General features: G+C 53.7%; 1 protein-coding gene across 6 annotated transcripts in view; it reads left to right on the forward strand.

Annotated features, from left to right (window-relative positions):
• Positions 1-14263, forward strand: part of Vac14 (Vac14 homolog (S. cerevisiae)) — a 101870-nt gene extending 87607 nt beyond the window's left edge. For 2 of the 6 annotated variants that reach the window (NR_151675.1, NM_146216.3), the window contains 5 exons: positions 4183-4357; positions 5458-5576; positions 6613-6692; positions 9292-9442; positions 13672-14263. Coding sequence is in view for 2 of the 6 variants with exons in the window: in NM_146216.3 (NP_666328.2) it covers positions 4183-4357; positions 5458-5576; positions 6613-6692; positions 9292-9442; positions 13672-13834 (688 nt within the window). In the remaining 4 variants the exon portion in view is untranslated. Of the gene's footprint in view, positions 1-4182; positions 4422-5457; positions 5577-6612; positions 6756-9291; positions 9443-13671 lie in introns of those variants that run through there. The other 4 variants (XR_003947268.1, NR_151674.1, XM_006530918.3 and 1 more) reach the window with 4 other exon arrangements.
• Positions 14264-14594: the final 331 nt, after the last annotated feature.

Consider the following 14594-nt stretch of genomic DNA (forward strand, 5'->3'; position numbering starts at 1 on the left):
CCTCGGCTTCCTTCCCCTTATCACGAGTCCTAGCTGAAGGACTAGAAACAACCCCAGCAGGAGTCCTGGGAGCTGCTGGCCAGAGAGTCCCCCAGGTTATCATCAGATGCCCAGAGCATCAGGAGGGCTGAAAGTCAGGTCTTGGCAGGACTTCCACTGTTGCCCTCTAGGGACCACTTCCCAGCTTCCCATTCCCCACTATGGCCTTTCACAAAGGACACACCTGGTGAGAAGATACTGTAGTTAGAACAGAGGTAGTACCTCCCAGAGACAAAGACTTGGTCCCCAGGGTGGTACTGTTGGAAGGTCACTGGGAACATGCCCTTGGAGGGGATTGTGGGACCTCAGTCTCTCTCTGCTTCCTGGCTTCTGATGGAAGTGTTTTTGCTCCACCACCACCACCCCACCCCCCGTGCTCCCAACATGGGAGTCCATCCTTGACAAAGACCCAACAGCAGGGAGCCTTCAGGCTTGCACTGGGCCCCCCAGAATCATGAGCCAAAGAAACCTCTTGCTATAGATTTGGATGTTTCATTACATTAGCAAAGCGGGTGGGGGGGTGCCATGGAAGTACAGGCTCTGGAGACATCCTAGGATGGACTGGCCTCCCAGGGGAGTCAGGAGACAGGGTGGGGCAGCTCTGGGTTGGCATGCTTGGTGAAGGGTTAAGTTCAAGTCTAGATGTCTGTTCTCTGCCAGCCAGAGCATTTACAGCATGTTTCGACCTGCCTGTGAGTGAGCCGAGAAGTGTCACAAGTGGGGACAGTAGTCTCCACAGGCCTGTCTGTGAGCCTTTTATTCTTTTTTCCATTTTTCATGTGTAGAGGGGGCTTGTTTTTCATATGTGGGTGTGCATGTGTGCACACATGTGTGTAGAGTCCAAGGTTGATGTTGGGTACTGTCCTCAGTAGCTCTTCCATCAGACTCATTAAGGCACATTTTTTGATCAAACCCAGAGCTTACAGATATGGCTAGTCTAGCCAAGGTACTCTCAGGATTTCATTTCCATCTTCTGAGGCTATTACACACACCTGGCATTTTCATGCATTTTGGGAATCCAAATTCAGGTCCTTACCTGCATAGCGGATACTGTAACCACTGAGCCATATCCCAGCCTCTGTACAGGAAGACTTTGAGCAAAAAGAGCACGGTCCCTTTGTGCAGTAAAGTCCAGCCATGGTGATGGAGCAGGTGCTGTGAGTCAGGCCTTCTTAGTTGGCAAGACCTTGCCTTTGTAGCTCGTATTCTAGTGTGAGAGACAGCAGCCTAGCAAAAGCACAGTCACAGTGACCAGCGCGCTGAAAGAAATCACACCCAGGCTTCCCCGGAGTGCAAAATGGACTTGAGACCTCTGTGGCCAGCAGTCAGCATAACAGAGGTGGTGAGGTCCGCATCAGAAAGCCAGCCCAGAGGCTGAGGTGTCCCTAGCAAAGGATGTTCAGGCTGAGGCTGGAGAGATTTTGTGCTTAGCAGCAAGAGCTAGGCTTCACAGTAGATCCAGCCAGAAGCCATAGATGAGGCCCTAAGAAGTGGACAGGCTGGCTTGGGTGTGCCTTTTAGATTTGTCAGAGCTGATGTGGGAGGAGCTAGAGAGAGAAGGCTTAGCCAAGGGAGTTCATACTGCTTTTCCAGAGGACCCAAGCTTGGTTCCCAGCACCCACACCAGGCATCTCACAACCATCTGCAACCCTAGGGGAGTCTGAGGTCCCCAGCCTCCATGGGCATCTATAATAAGTCACAGACAGACACATCAATAAAAATAATAAAAATAAAGTATTTTTAAAATTAATTTTTTTTAAATGAGCAGGAAGTCGGACTGAGGGGTGTGATAGGATTGAGCCAGCAAGACATGGCTGACTTTTTCCCTGGGCAGTGGCCCATTCCCAGAGGAGATGAGACTGAGGTGGGATACCAAAGCAAAGCCCCAAGTGCATGGCCAGACGGGGGTGAGGAGCTGGTGACCGTAAAGCTGGTGACCATGAAGCCGGGTCAGCAGTGTAATGGTGTTTACTGCTGCAGGGAGGCAGATCTGCAGGGACACCAAGAGTTGCACTGTGGCCCTGTGAAGCTCCAAATGCCTGGGAGACATCCACAGGGACTGTCCCCTCTGGAGTCCCTTCAATGAGGCTCATGTGGAAGTCACTGACTCTAAGCCACTTTGAACATATATTCATGGGACTGGAGCCCGCTGGAAGACAAAGACCAGAGGAAGAGGGATGTGGCTGTTGGGTGAGGTAGGGAGGAACAAGTGACAACAAGAAAACTCTCCCCGTGACCTATAGAACCGACCAACCGACCGTCAGCATTCTCAGGTTCTCTGGGACAGCAGGAGACCACGGTGCCTGCCTGTCCAAACCATCCCTAACCTATGCACACATGAGTGCCACCCCGGACTCCGGCTTCTGCACATCCCAGCCAGGCTGACCTGGGGTCCTTGGGAAGCACTGCCTGGCAGCCATTCAGCTGCTGCTCTCTGTCATGGAAACGGCGGCGGCAGCTGTGGGCGATGGACACTTGCAGTCATTTGTCAGTACTCCCTCCCAGCCTGCCCTTTTTGAACATTTCTGTCCCATGGCCTTGGAGACGGGGCTCCTCCAGGGGTGGACGGGGATAGGAAGTGCTGTCTGAGTCCTACAAGAGGCTCCCACCTGCCTGCTGGCTGTCATCTGTACCACAGAGGCTCTTCTCCCCAGGTGCCATACACCAAACATCGGACTGCTGCCTTCTGGCTGCTCCCCCCATTTTAGACAGGTATTGCCCCCATTTAAGGAATAAATTGCTAAGCTGACATAGGGGTCACCTGGCTATGTTTGAGACTACAGGGCTTCAAGGCCTTTGCCCATCCACATAGGAGTGGCCATGGATGCACACCTGGGTGGCTGTGCAGTGGAGATTCAGTAACCCCTTGTTCATGGCTCCTCCCACCTCCATCCCCACCTCATTTAGCTGTCTTTCATGGTCAAGCCTGCTGGGTCCATGGGATCTAGGCTGAACACATTTGGTATTCATGGTTTTGTCTCTCTGTTACCAAGTGCTCTGGGGTTTGGGGCTGGGGCTGCAGCTGGGGGGTATGGCAGAGTTGTCTCAAGTCTACTTGCAAAGCCATGGCTGGTGTTCACAGTGAAACAAGAAATCAGCCTTGATCAAGTCCCACACAAGAGGTAGCTCTGAGGCATGGTGTCTCACAGGGTGGTGCCTCATAGGGTGTTCATGGCGCTCAGTACACAGCACCTTGAAGCCTCTGCCCCTTGTCTAGTTCTGTGGTGTTGCTTCCCTGGTACAAGGGCAGGCAGGCAGGCAGGCAGGCAGGCAGAAGATATCAGCCTCACACCAAAGACCATGGGGACAAGTTACCTTGACCACTAGTCTATCCAATAAGCAGACACACTTAGCTGCTCACTGCCCCTTGCCCACCCCTGCTCTACCAACAGGCCCCTCACAGTCTGACCCCAGGATGTGTTCAATCTGCTGTTATTTCACTTTGCCCCAGGGACCCTGGGAAACCTGCTTTTCCTCATTCTCTAGGAACCTCTCTGTAACAGAGCCTCATTCTTAAAGCCCAATTCTTACCCCAAGGCTCTTACTACGAAATGTGTGAGGCCGGTGGAGCCAGGCACCTCTATGGTCCGGTTGTTTTACCTCCCTATGCCACTTGGTTGACATAGGGTCACTTTAGCCCACAAGTGCCGCTGGGCCCAACAACCTGCACATATCCCTTCAAGCTAGGCCAGAAGTGATCAGCGCATTCTTAGCCCAAGAGACTTCCTTGTGTGTGGAGACATTCTCAGATGAAGATGGAGTCTAGAGAGAATTAAGATCCAAGATGGGCAGAACCACCTTGGTGTGGGGAGGCATTGTTGATATATACGGGAGACACCTATGATATAACTTACAGACTTGTTGCTGTATGTGAAATCCCAGGAAGGCATTCCTCCTATCCAGAGGCCTGACAGTTTTCTGATGGAGGAGGGGCACAAATAGAGCTTGTGTGCCATGGTTTCTAGGTCAAGGTAGGTGATATTGGGAAGTAAAGGGGTCTTCAGTGTGCCGCCGCAACCCCTGGGGGGTCCTTTTCCCATGCATACCCTAGCCATGAGGCCCCCTATAGTCCTGGTAAAGCTCAGGTTCCTCTAGGACCCTGAAGAGCCTCCAGGGTGTAACCTTTGCTGGCTTGTTTTCCAGGCAGCTCTGCCTCCTGCTGAATGCAGAGAACATCTTCCATTCAATGGCAGACATCCTGCTTCGGGAGGAGGACCTCAAGTTCGCGTCCACCATGGTGCACACCCTCAACACCATCCTGCTCACCTCCACCGAGCTCTTCCAGCTGAGGAACCAGCTCAAGGACCTGCAGACCCCGGTACTCCCTCTGACCCAGCACTAGGCAGCCAGCTCACCCCTCAGCCGCTCCCAGGAGGAGACGGGTAAACAGGGAATCTTCACAGCCCAAGGCCAGCTCCACAGGGTCTTCCCAGTTCCTCCCCCACCATTCACTGTCCCTTTGGAAACAGCAAAGTCCCTTTCTCATGGTAAAAATTGAAATATTCCTGGAAAACAAAGGGTTAATTGCTCTCCTTGTGTTCCTCCCTGCTCTGGCCCCTCTTCCAGCTGGACGCATCTGTCTCATAAAATGCCTGTCATCATAAGTGCATCAAAATGCATGACACCTCATTGCTTCCTGTCCCAGGCTTTGGGTAAGGGTGCCCAAAGGTTGGTCAGAAAGAGCAGAGCAATTGCCAGAAAGCCAATACTCTGGGCTTCCCTCAGCTTACAGGGACTAGCGCCATCATGGTGCCAGGGGCTTACTTTCCAGTCATGGCGTGGGTCACTCTCCCTCTGCCCCCTGCCTAGCATGACCCTACCTCAACCTCTTTCTGGGAGTCTCGAGGGCATTTAAGCCCATGTCTGTAAGGACATCTGAGGCCAAGTGGTTTGCAGTGATCAGGCCACAGCCCTGCCTTCCTCCTGTGGTTCCCTGCAGACATTTACAGAAGCCGTAAGAATTTTCCTCAGGCTCAGGGGCTCCCTCAGTGTGGGCTGGTCTGCAGGACGGGTTTCCTGGTACTGAGAGCATGGGGTGGACTTTGGTGGGAAGGAGGGGAAGCTGGGGTTTAAGAGAGGAGCCTGGGCGCTGGGACCACAGAGTTCCAAGAGACAATCACTGTCATTTTGCCAGTGGCAGCTTACAAAGGGTGGGCTCACTTTTGACTAGGCCCTTGCTGCCACTACCACGTGGCTCTGTGAGGCCAGGAGGTAATGACAGGGTCTAAGGAGCTGTCAGCATTTCCTTTGTGACAGCTCGTTCCCAGCTGGGCTGCCAAACACAGCCCAGTGCTGAGCTGGCAGCCCAGCGGCCCCAAGAGCCCCATGTCACAGCCCCTCAAGGTCCTTCCTCCTCAGGTCCTGTGTAGACGCAGTGACAGGGAGCCAAGCCTTCTAACTACTTTGCCTCTCCCTCAGGAAAGCCAGAACCTCTTCTGCTGCCTGTACCGCTCCTGGTGCCACAACCCAGTCACCACCGTGTCCCTCTGCTTCCTCACCCAGAACTACCGCCACGCCTATGACCTCATCCAGAAGTTGTATCCTCTCATTGTCATCCATCCCCCAGGGAGGGCCAAGAGTGGCCTTGCTGCCATTTCCTGTGGCCACCTCCAGGGCTTGGGACATCACCAAGGCCTCCCACCAGGAGTGCTGTGCAGTGTGGTGCGGTGCGGTGCGGTGCGTGTTCAGGAAGGAGCTGTCATCAACTCCTCCTAAAGACCCTTTTAGACCTCGTGAAGGGGAGGTAGGCCTGGAGTGGAGACCGGCTGAGGTGCGGCCCACCTCCTGCCTTAGGAAAGAGACAGGTCTCTCTTGCTAGCCCCTCCACCACAACTCTTTTTTTTTCTTTTTGGATGGAAAAGGCCTCGGTATAAGAATATACTGGGGAAACCTGCAGGCAGGGCTGGTTCACATGTCTTAACTTTGGAAACTTGAAGAAGGAACAGGAGCCCACCACACATACACAGGATGCATAATGACCTGCCTCACCAAAAGGCATCCATAGTCAGAGGGGTCTTTTAATCTACTGCTGGGAGTCAGAACAACCTCACCTTTGAACCTGTTTATGACCTAGGGTCAGAACAGTGTTCAGGAAGTAAGACTTCCTTCCTGCTGTGATGAGATAGAAGCTAGGGCCAGGAAGGCTTCAGGAAAGGGTTAAGTGTTCTTGCCTGGCACCCTTTCACAGCCTGAGGCTGTTTGTCTTGGCCACTTGTGTGACCCAGATACTAAGAGCCCACTGGCCAGTTCTAAGCTTCCCTGGGCTGTCCTCTCAGGCAGAAACCAAGCTGCAGGGCCACAGTAAGTGTCTTCCTGGGCCCAGGTAGACAGAGGTCCACTTCAGGGGCAGAATCCAAGCACCCATGCAAAAGGAGCAGTTGGGCCACACCCCAGTTAGAGGATCTATGTCCTTCATGTGCTAAATCCAACTTTGCAAGACTGGAAACCAGGTCTGGAGAAGGGACACGTGGAATTCTGAGCCCAAGCTCAAATAGACTCCCTGGAATCCGTCCTTTGCCACTCCTTGGGCAAAGACACTCCCAATAAGGAGACTTTCCTTGACTGCCCACTCAGTGGGGACCTGGAAGTCACAGTGGATTTCCTCACAGAGGTGGACAAACTCGTGCAGCTAATTGAGTGCCCCATCTTTACATGTAAGATCCTGTCAGGGCCATAGATCTACCTTGCCTTCTGCTGGCCTGGAGGCAGAGGGGGAGGTATGGAGCCAGTTTCGGATACCACTCTTAACTCAGCTCGGAGAGGGGAAGAGGGCGATGCACCCAGAAGTCTTCTAGAATGTCAAGAATGCAGTATCAGAGAAGGTGGCAATTGGTGATAAAGGGCCAGCTGCAGTGGGACAGGGCCGTGGCATCAGAACTTAGTTTTGTCTGTTTCCTCAAAATGGGTCACATACACACAGGCCAGTGCTGACATGAAACCCATCAGAATGTTAAACCAGAGCCTGCCATGGGCTGTCCCTCGATGCCCTCCCCAGCCTGCTGCCTCTGCCCTGACCCTCTGGGGCTTGCCCAGGAGCCGCCATGTGCCAGGAGCCACTGGGCGAGTACTGCCTGGTGAGTAACACCCAGGCTAAATGTGCAGAAGCAGCGGCTGCCTGGGCAAGCACAGCACTTGGCGCCTCCACACATGCAGCGCCTGCTCCTCAAAGCAGGCAGCACTCCAGATAACACACGTGTGTTTACAGTGTAGTGGAGAAGCCAGAGGCAGCCCTGGCTCTAGCCACCTTCCTAGCCTAGATGGCCACCTGGGCCTTTGCTCCTTGGCAGCATCTCTGACCTGAGTGATGAGCCTTTACCTTGGGACCCAAAAACAAATGCAGGGGCTCAAGAATTTCCCCCTTCCCCAGCTCCCTCACATTTAAAGGACCAGCTGTTCTAAGCACCTACTGGTGCTGCCATGGCTCAGGCCCTGGAGACAGCAGAACAGGAGAAAGACCTCAGCCTGTCCAAAGCCTACCTTGCCTAGTGTGTCACTGCCTGAGAGCCCCTCAGGGTAGAAGGATTCACTTGAAGGCAGGTCTAAGCTAGTCAAGAAGAAGCCCTAAGCAGCTCATCCTCAGGAATAAGATGGAGGAGGCACCGACGACAGCAAAGATGCTAAGCAAACCAAGCTTCCTCAAGGCCCAGCGGGAAGAAAGAACTGCAAGTAGGTTCAGGCTTCTCCACAGCTGTGTACATGGTAAAAAGTTTTCCTAGCCGGGCAGTGGAGACACACACCTTTAATCCCAGCACTCAGGAGGCAGAGACAGATATATCTCTGAGTTTGAGGCTAGCCTGTTCTACAGACCCAAGGCTACACAGAGAAACCTTATCTTGAACAACAAAACAAAAAGTCTCCCTATGCACACACTTGCAGATGAACTCGTCTGTAACCCCAGCAGATGCTTCTCCTTGTTCCTCCAGCTGGCTGAGCATCCTCCAGTGCAAGTCTTCAGAGCCCACCTGGAGCCAGCATCCAATCTCACCGGCCCTGGGCTTCTGAGCACCCAGCTATATACATCAGGGCTCACACACGACCTTAGGTTTGATTACTTTGCTTGAGTGTCTCACAGAGCTCTAGGAAGCGCAATTGTTAAGATACACTACGGTGGAAATGGAGGAAGAGAAGAGTGTACTTCTAACGTAATCCTGAGTTTTTATGGAAGCTTCGTTACTAAAGCATGGTTGATTTACCTTGGCCATTGGCAATCAGCATGAAAGGCTATTTTAGAGACTCTGAGGACTGTAGGAGTTCTATGCTGGGAAACTTGGGTCAATATCAGATATGAATGTTACAGTTTCATAGGTGCTATGACTTCTGCCTCTTGGGATAAGAGGGGGCACTAAGAAGCCACCGAGTTCTCTGCCACCTGGCACCAAGGCCTGGCTGCTCAGGCTCCCAGCATCATCCTTGTCCTACTGGGAGGCAAGACCAGGCTCCAAGATGCAGGTCTCCTCTCTGAAAGGTCTACTCTCTGCCTCATTGTCTACAAATAATGTCTGCCAAGGTTTAAGATGTGGGCAGAGCTACTACCGAGGCCCAGGAGGGGAAGGAGAGCCTCTCTGCAATCCGGTCTCCCTACCCGGCCTTGGGCAGGCCGTAGCCACGATGAGGTGCAGCTGGCCAGAAGCAGGTTCAGACTTCTAGGATTGACATAGATGCTGGGCAGAGAATGAGAGTGTCCTGCCCTTGAAGGGCTGAGGTGGTAAGTGGCTACGTCTAACTTGGATATTCAAATCTCCTGGACACTCTGAGCTTTGGTGTGCGCCTCACTACACACAAAGGCATTTTCCCATCCACCCTCCGTTAGCAAAGCCCTAATCCACTCTTTCTCTCTAGCTCATCCTATTTATAGCTCACGTGCTGGCACGTGCAGCGCCAACTGGGGAATCTGTTACTCTGCAAGCCCCCAGCCCTCATTATAAGGAAGCAGCTGAGCCTGGGGAAGGTAGGCTTAACCCAGCAGCAGGTTCAGGGACGTCAGGCTGAGGGGCTGCTAGGTACGTCAGTCAAATGGATGGGTAGGAGGAAATTGGGGCATAAAAATGGCTAAAATTCTCTGAGAGAAGGGCCCCAGGCCTGGCTGCCTGTGGAGGAGCAACTGCTTAGCTCGTAGGCAGCTGTGTCTCCGCCTAGCAGTGCTTGGTCCAGGTGCTTCCAGTGCTTTCGCAGCTCGGCTGAGGAAGGGATCTGGGCTAGTGTGTTCTAGAGCAGGCCCAGGATTCCTGACCCCTGACTTCTGCCCTGCTGCAGATCTACGCCTGCAACTGCTGGACGTGAAGAACAACCCATACCTGATCAAGGCCCTGTACGGCCTGCTCATGCTGTTGCCCCAGAGCAGTGCCTTCCAGCTGCTCTCTCACCGGCTCCAGTGTGTGCCCAACCCTGAGCTGCTGCAGACTGAGTGAGTGCTGGGCCTCAGGCACTGCCCTCCAGGCCCGTTCCATGGGAGATCCAGGGCCCTACTTTACCTCTCTGTCGTTTAACCTTGTTCACTCCACAAGTTCTTTCTCTTATCTTCAAATCCACAGCAGATCCCAAAATGGAGGTTCTGGGAGTGTTTAAAGGGCAGAAATATATAGGCATGTTTTCCCAAGCAGGCTGGGGGAGCTTAGAGAGACCAGGCCTAAGTGTGAGATCTTTTCCCCAGCAGAAGTCCCTGGAGAGAGGAGCTCTAGGGATGACAAGTAAGTCGGGAGCCCAGACAGCCAGATAGAGCCCAGAGTTGGGCACCTCACAGGCTTAGATGCCTTGCTATTCCATTCTATGAGATGCTCAAACTTGGCCCTCTGAGAGCTCCCACATCATCAGGACCTGCCCACCATCATTCCAAAGGATTAGGAAACAAGAATATACCTGCTCTACTCCACCAGGAACCTGCTCTCAGGAAGAGCATGAGTTGCCCAAGCTGGCACCCTCTAAGCAAGGGGTTCCAAGCTCCCACCCTGAACCCTCTGCTGGCCCTGGCCCCACAGCCTGTTGGGCTGTGTCTATATTTGGTAACCCTTGGAGGCTTTGCCTCATCCACAGGCATTTGGCATCGGAGATGGAAAATTTCACTTGTCAGGTCACCATGGAAACAAGCAGAGCCACTGAGAAGATTTACGCTGAATGGAGTGCACCCAGCTTGCATCAGCTGCCCTGTGTGTCTAGAATTCCCTCCTAGGCCACTGAAGCCACTCAGCAGGCCTGGCGCCTCACTGCAGCGAAGGCCTTGGGCATTTGCCTTTAGGGTAGATGCAGACAGCCTCAGGATCAGCCTGCTGTACTCAGGTCTCTGTGACCCTGTGTCTTCCAAACCAACCTTATAGGCTGCCCTGCCTGCTGCCCAGTCCACCCCTTCCTGCCGCTTTCCCAGTCAGCCTTGTGCTGACTGTGTCTTGTCAGCTCTGGGTGTCAACCAAGTGAACTCTGAAGTGTTTGGTGGGTTGAATACACCCAGGGTTCAGGGACACCACTGTGGGGTTGGGCTGGTGTCTGGATCCCTCCCGAATGGATTATATCCTGCTTCTGAAAGTAGGAAGATCTTAAGGTGGCATTACACCTCCTCAGCCTGATTTGTACATTGACCCTACAATATCCAAGGAGGCACTGAGGCGAGGAGGAAGGTAGAAGGCACCTGGAAGGACACTGCCCTGGGGCAGGCCTCCGGCCAGGCCAGAAACCCTGCAGCTTCCCAGAGCTGTTTCTCAGGGCTCTTCTGGCAATATCTTGTCTGAGGAAGGTAGGGAAGGCTGTCCGAGTCAAGGCAAGATAAATCCCCAGAAAGAAACTAGGTAAAAGGGTTTCCTCGGGAAAATCTTGAGTCCAAGGAGTGAGTCTTCTATGTAGAAGGCTCTAATGTGGGTCAGTGGATGGTTGCAGGCCTAAAATGAGATCTGCTATGTGGCCTCACACAGATTCAATACCCTCTCTGGGCTCCCAGTTTCTTGGTCTGTGCATATGTGTACTAAATAGGCAGGAGGTGTTGGGGGGTCCCAGCTTTCTGGCTTCTGCAGGGACCTGAGAAAGTTGAATGTAGACTCGGCCATGGATACAGTAGGAGGGAAGGGACATCAGACAGCTGGAGGAGGAGTCAGGTTTCAGGGGGGTTGGGGTGCAGAGGGCCAGCTCACACTCTGGAAAGGGGTTGTGGGCAGCCCCAGCCCCGGGTGGGGCAGGCAGCTGGCAGGCAGGCAGTCGCCTGCAAGCAGAACAGCTGGGGAGGTTTCCACATTCACGACCCGTCCCTCTGCGTTCTTACTAAGGGTTGGGGCCATGGGCCACTCTCAGGCTTTCTAACCATCCTGAGTGCGGAGAGAAGGAGCCTCTGAAAGAAAAGCTCATGGTAGATGGACAGGAAATGGCAGGGGAGTGCCACCTTCCACCCTGCCGCCAGGTATCCCTGTCACCCAGTACCTGAGTAGCGTGGGGGAGAAAGCACGCCATTGTGGTGGGGGAGGAGATGATGCTTGTAGTCCCAGCACTGGAGAGGTGAAGGCAGGAGAACCATCAGTTAGGGTGCTCTTGGCTATAAAAGCCAGCCTGAGGTACATGAGATGCTGACTTGAGCAAGCAGCAAGGCTGGTCACGATGGCTAGGAAGGATCCCCCTACCATGGAGGAGGTTCCAGAGAGCAAGATACAGCTGTTTCCCCAGCCTCGGTATCTTTTTGTTCTAATTTGCTTTCTATGGCTATGACAAAACACTAACCAAAAGCAACTTGGGAAGAAAGGAGTTTATTTCATCTTACACTTCCAGGTAATGGTCCAGCCACTGAGGGAAGTCAGGGCAGGGACTGAAGTAAAGAAGGCCATTGTAGCTTACTTATTTGCTCTGTAGGTTTGTTTTGCTTGCTTGCCTGCCTGCCTGCCTGCCCCAGGACCACCTGCCTATGGACATCAATCATTAATCAAAAAGTGCCCCACATGCACACCTATAGGCCAGTGCCCCACGTGCACACCTATAGGCCAGACTGCTAGAGGCAGTTCCTTAATTGAGGTTCCCTCTTCCCAAGTAACTCATTTGTGCCAAGTTAGCAAAACTAATGAGAACATCCCTCAGTTCCTCGTAATAGCCCTTCTGGACCTTTGTCCCCACACTCGCTAATGCTGGTGTTATGGCAGCATGTAGACTCTTGGGCACACATCCCACCCCGTCCCAGGTTAAATGACTTGGATAACAGCTAGCCACACCCGGGACCTAGGACTACCTGCTCTAAGTCCCTCTGCCCCCTCTGGTTGTTCTCCAGGACAGCGGCACCTCTACCAGTAGCTGCTGGGCCAGAGAGGTCCCTTCCCTCATTCCCAAGGGAGTCAGCCAGCAGCAGAAGCCCCAAATGACAACCAAGTGGGCATCACCAGGCCACTTTCACTCTCCAGCCAACAGTGATCAAGCCCTGGCTCAGGAGGCAGTGGCTGGAGGCCCAGGAAAACATTGGCCACAGATGCTATCTAAGATGTTTTCAGGCAGTGTGTGTTCTCCTCAAGAGAGGAAAGGAGCAGTGTGGGCCAGGGTGTGGGAGGTAGACTCAGGTTCCCAAAGCTGCATCTGGGAGTAGTTGTGCCCTGCTCCTAGCCTGAAATTCAACAGGCCACAGCAGTGCCTTCAGGCTTAAAGCCATTGGTTTTTCTCACTTGGCCAACCTCACTGGGGAAGGTGCCATCGTGGGAGCTCTAGACAGAGCAGCCAAGTGTACCAGGCCCTGGGCTGCCTGCTCGAGGAGTGGTAGAGCTGTATGTAGCTACCCATCTCATACCTGAGCTGGGGCTGGACACAGGCAAGTTTCTGTCATGTCACAGCGGGAGGGAACCTTATACTCGGGGACGTGACATGTCTCCTGTGGCAACCTCTTACAGACTAGGATGGAGGTTTGTGTGTAAGGTCAGATGTCTAGGCCAGGTCTGCTATCCTATTTCCTCTGCTTCAGTCAGCCTCTTCACCCACCCAGAGGCCCCAGGGAGTCCGCTCAGCCGAGTTGGTCACAGCCTTCATGAAACCCTTTGCCAGGGCTCTAAGCCAGTGAGGCAGAATGGAGTGTGGGGAACAGAATAAGGACAGTTAGGAATGGGACTGGACCCTGGGTGGCAAGCTAAACCCAGCTGATGAGAGGCTACAGGATTGGTCCGTCAATTGGAAGGAGTGTAGGTGGGTCAGCATGTCCTGTGGTAAGACAAGCTCTTCTCTGGGAGCAGGTAGTGATCACAGGCCTTGGGACCCAAGGCCTGCCAAGTTATAGGTCCAACAGAGAGACTTCACCGATCCCAGCTGTCTGCAGTCTCAGCCATACCACAGAGAAAAGGCTGGGCTACCGCCTCCCCCTTCTCCCCAGACCCTGTTCCAGGCCCCAGCTGCCTTCCTGGCTGGCTGCTGGCCCTGGCTCTCACCCTAAAGGGAGCCACTGGTAAACAGGAAGTGCTCCCCCATGCAACGCTCCGGGCGCCATCAACAGCCCACAGGCCGACAGACATCCAAGCAGCGGGTTGGCTGTTCCCACCAGCTGCAGGAAAGGGGGTGGACATGGGACCCTAAGCACTATGGGTCTGGCTGCTGGGAAGATGTCTTGGGCAGGGACCCACAGGTGCCCAGAGACTGAACCCCACCAGCACCTACCATGATGCAGACACTGACTCTGACTTCTGTCCATCTTCCCAGAGACTGTCTGAAAGCGGCCCCCAAGTCCCAGAAAGGTGACTCCCCCAGCATCGACTACACAGAGCTGCTGCAGCACTTTGAAAAAGTCCAGAAACAGCACCTGGAAGTAAGACACCAGCGCAGTGGGCGAGGGGATCACCTGGACCGCAGAGTTATCCTCTGATGTGCCTAGCATGGAAAAGGGCCCTAGTGGCCTAAGAAGCACTCAGGGTCTCTAAGCTGAGGCCACAAGGAGCCTAAGAACCTGCCTCCAGCAGGGCTGGACCCAACCACCAGCCAGGGTAGGGAGGGGGATGGTATTGGCTCTGTCAGCCTCAGCTCCTCCCAGCAGAGCACCTGGACCCCAGCACTGTCAGCTACACTCTGTCCTGGGACCGATGGATTCTCTCCTGAGTCGGGACTACAGCCTCAGAATCCAGAAGCAGCCTCTTTCTAATCCCTGTCTGTGAGAAGAGCTTGACCTTGGCCCCAGAGCACTGGCATGGTGTGTGTGCATATGTACATCTGTGTGGAAATGCACACAGGCCAGCACAAAGACCTCTACAGAATGATGTCCATCCCTGCCCCAATAAAGAAATCACAGAATCCTTAATCAAGTCTGCCTGCTCCTTCTCTGCTAGCACCTGTGCCAAGCCTGATGCTGCAGCTGCCCTGGGGCCTCACCTATCCTGGAAAGCCAGCTTCATTCTAAGCCCTGATTCCCATATGAATCCAGGGACCAATTCTTCCCAGGACCAGTACCTTCCTCCTGGCCTTACTCTCGATCCTTAGTCCTGCTTTCTGAGTCCCTGTGCAATGTGGATGTCCCCATAAGCAGGAATGGCACAGCAGAACACTGCAGAGCAGTGAGCAATGGGAGGAAATCAAAGATAAATGCCCCAATCTTTGACTTAGCTCAAAGAACCGCGTCTGTCACCTGGCTT

The sequence above is a fragment of the Mus musculus genome, chromosome 8, assembly GCF_000001635.26.
Source record: "Mus musculus strain C57BL/6J chromosome 8, GRCm38.p6 C57BL/6J".
Lineage (NCBI taxonomy): Eukaryota > Metazoa > Chordata > Mammalia > Rodentia > Muridae > Mus > Mus musculus.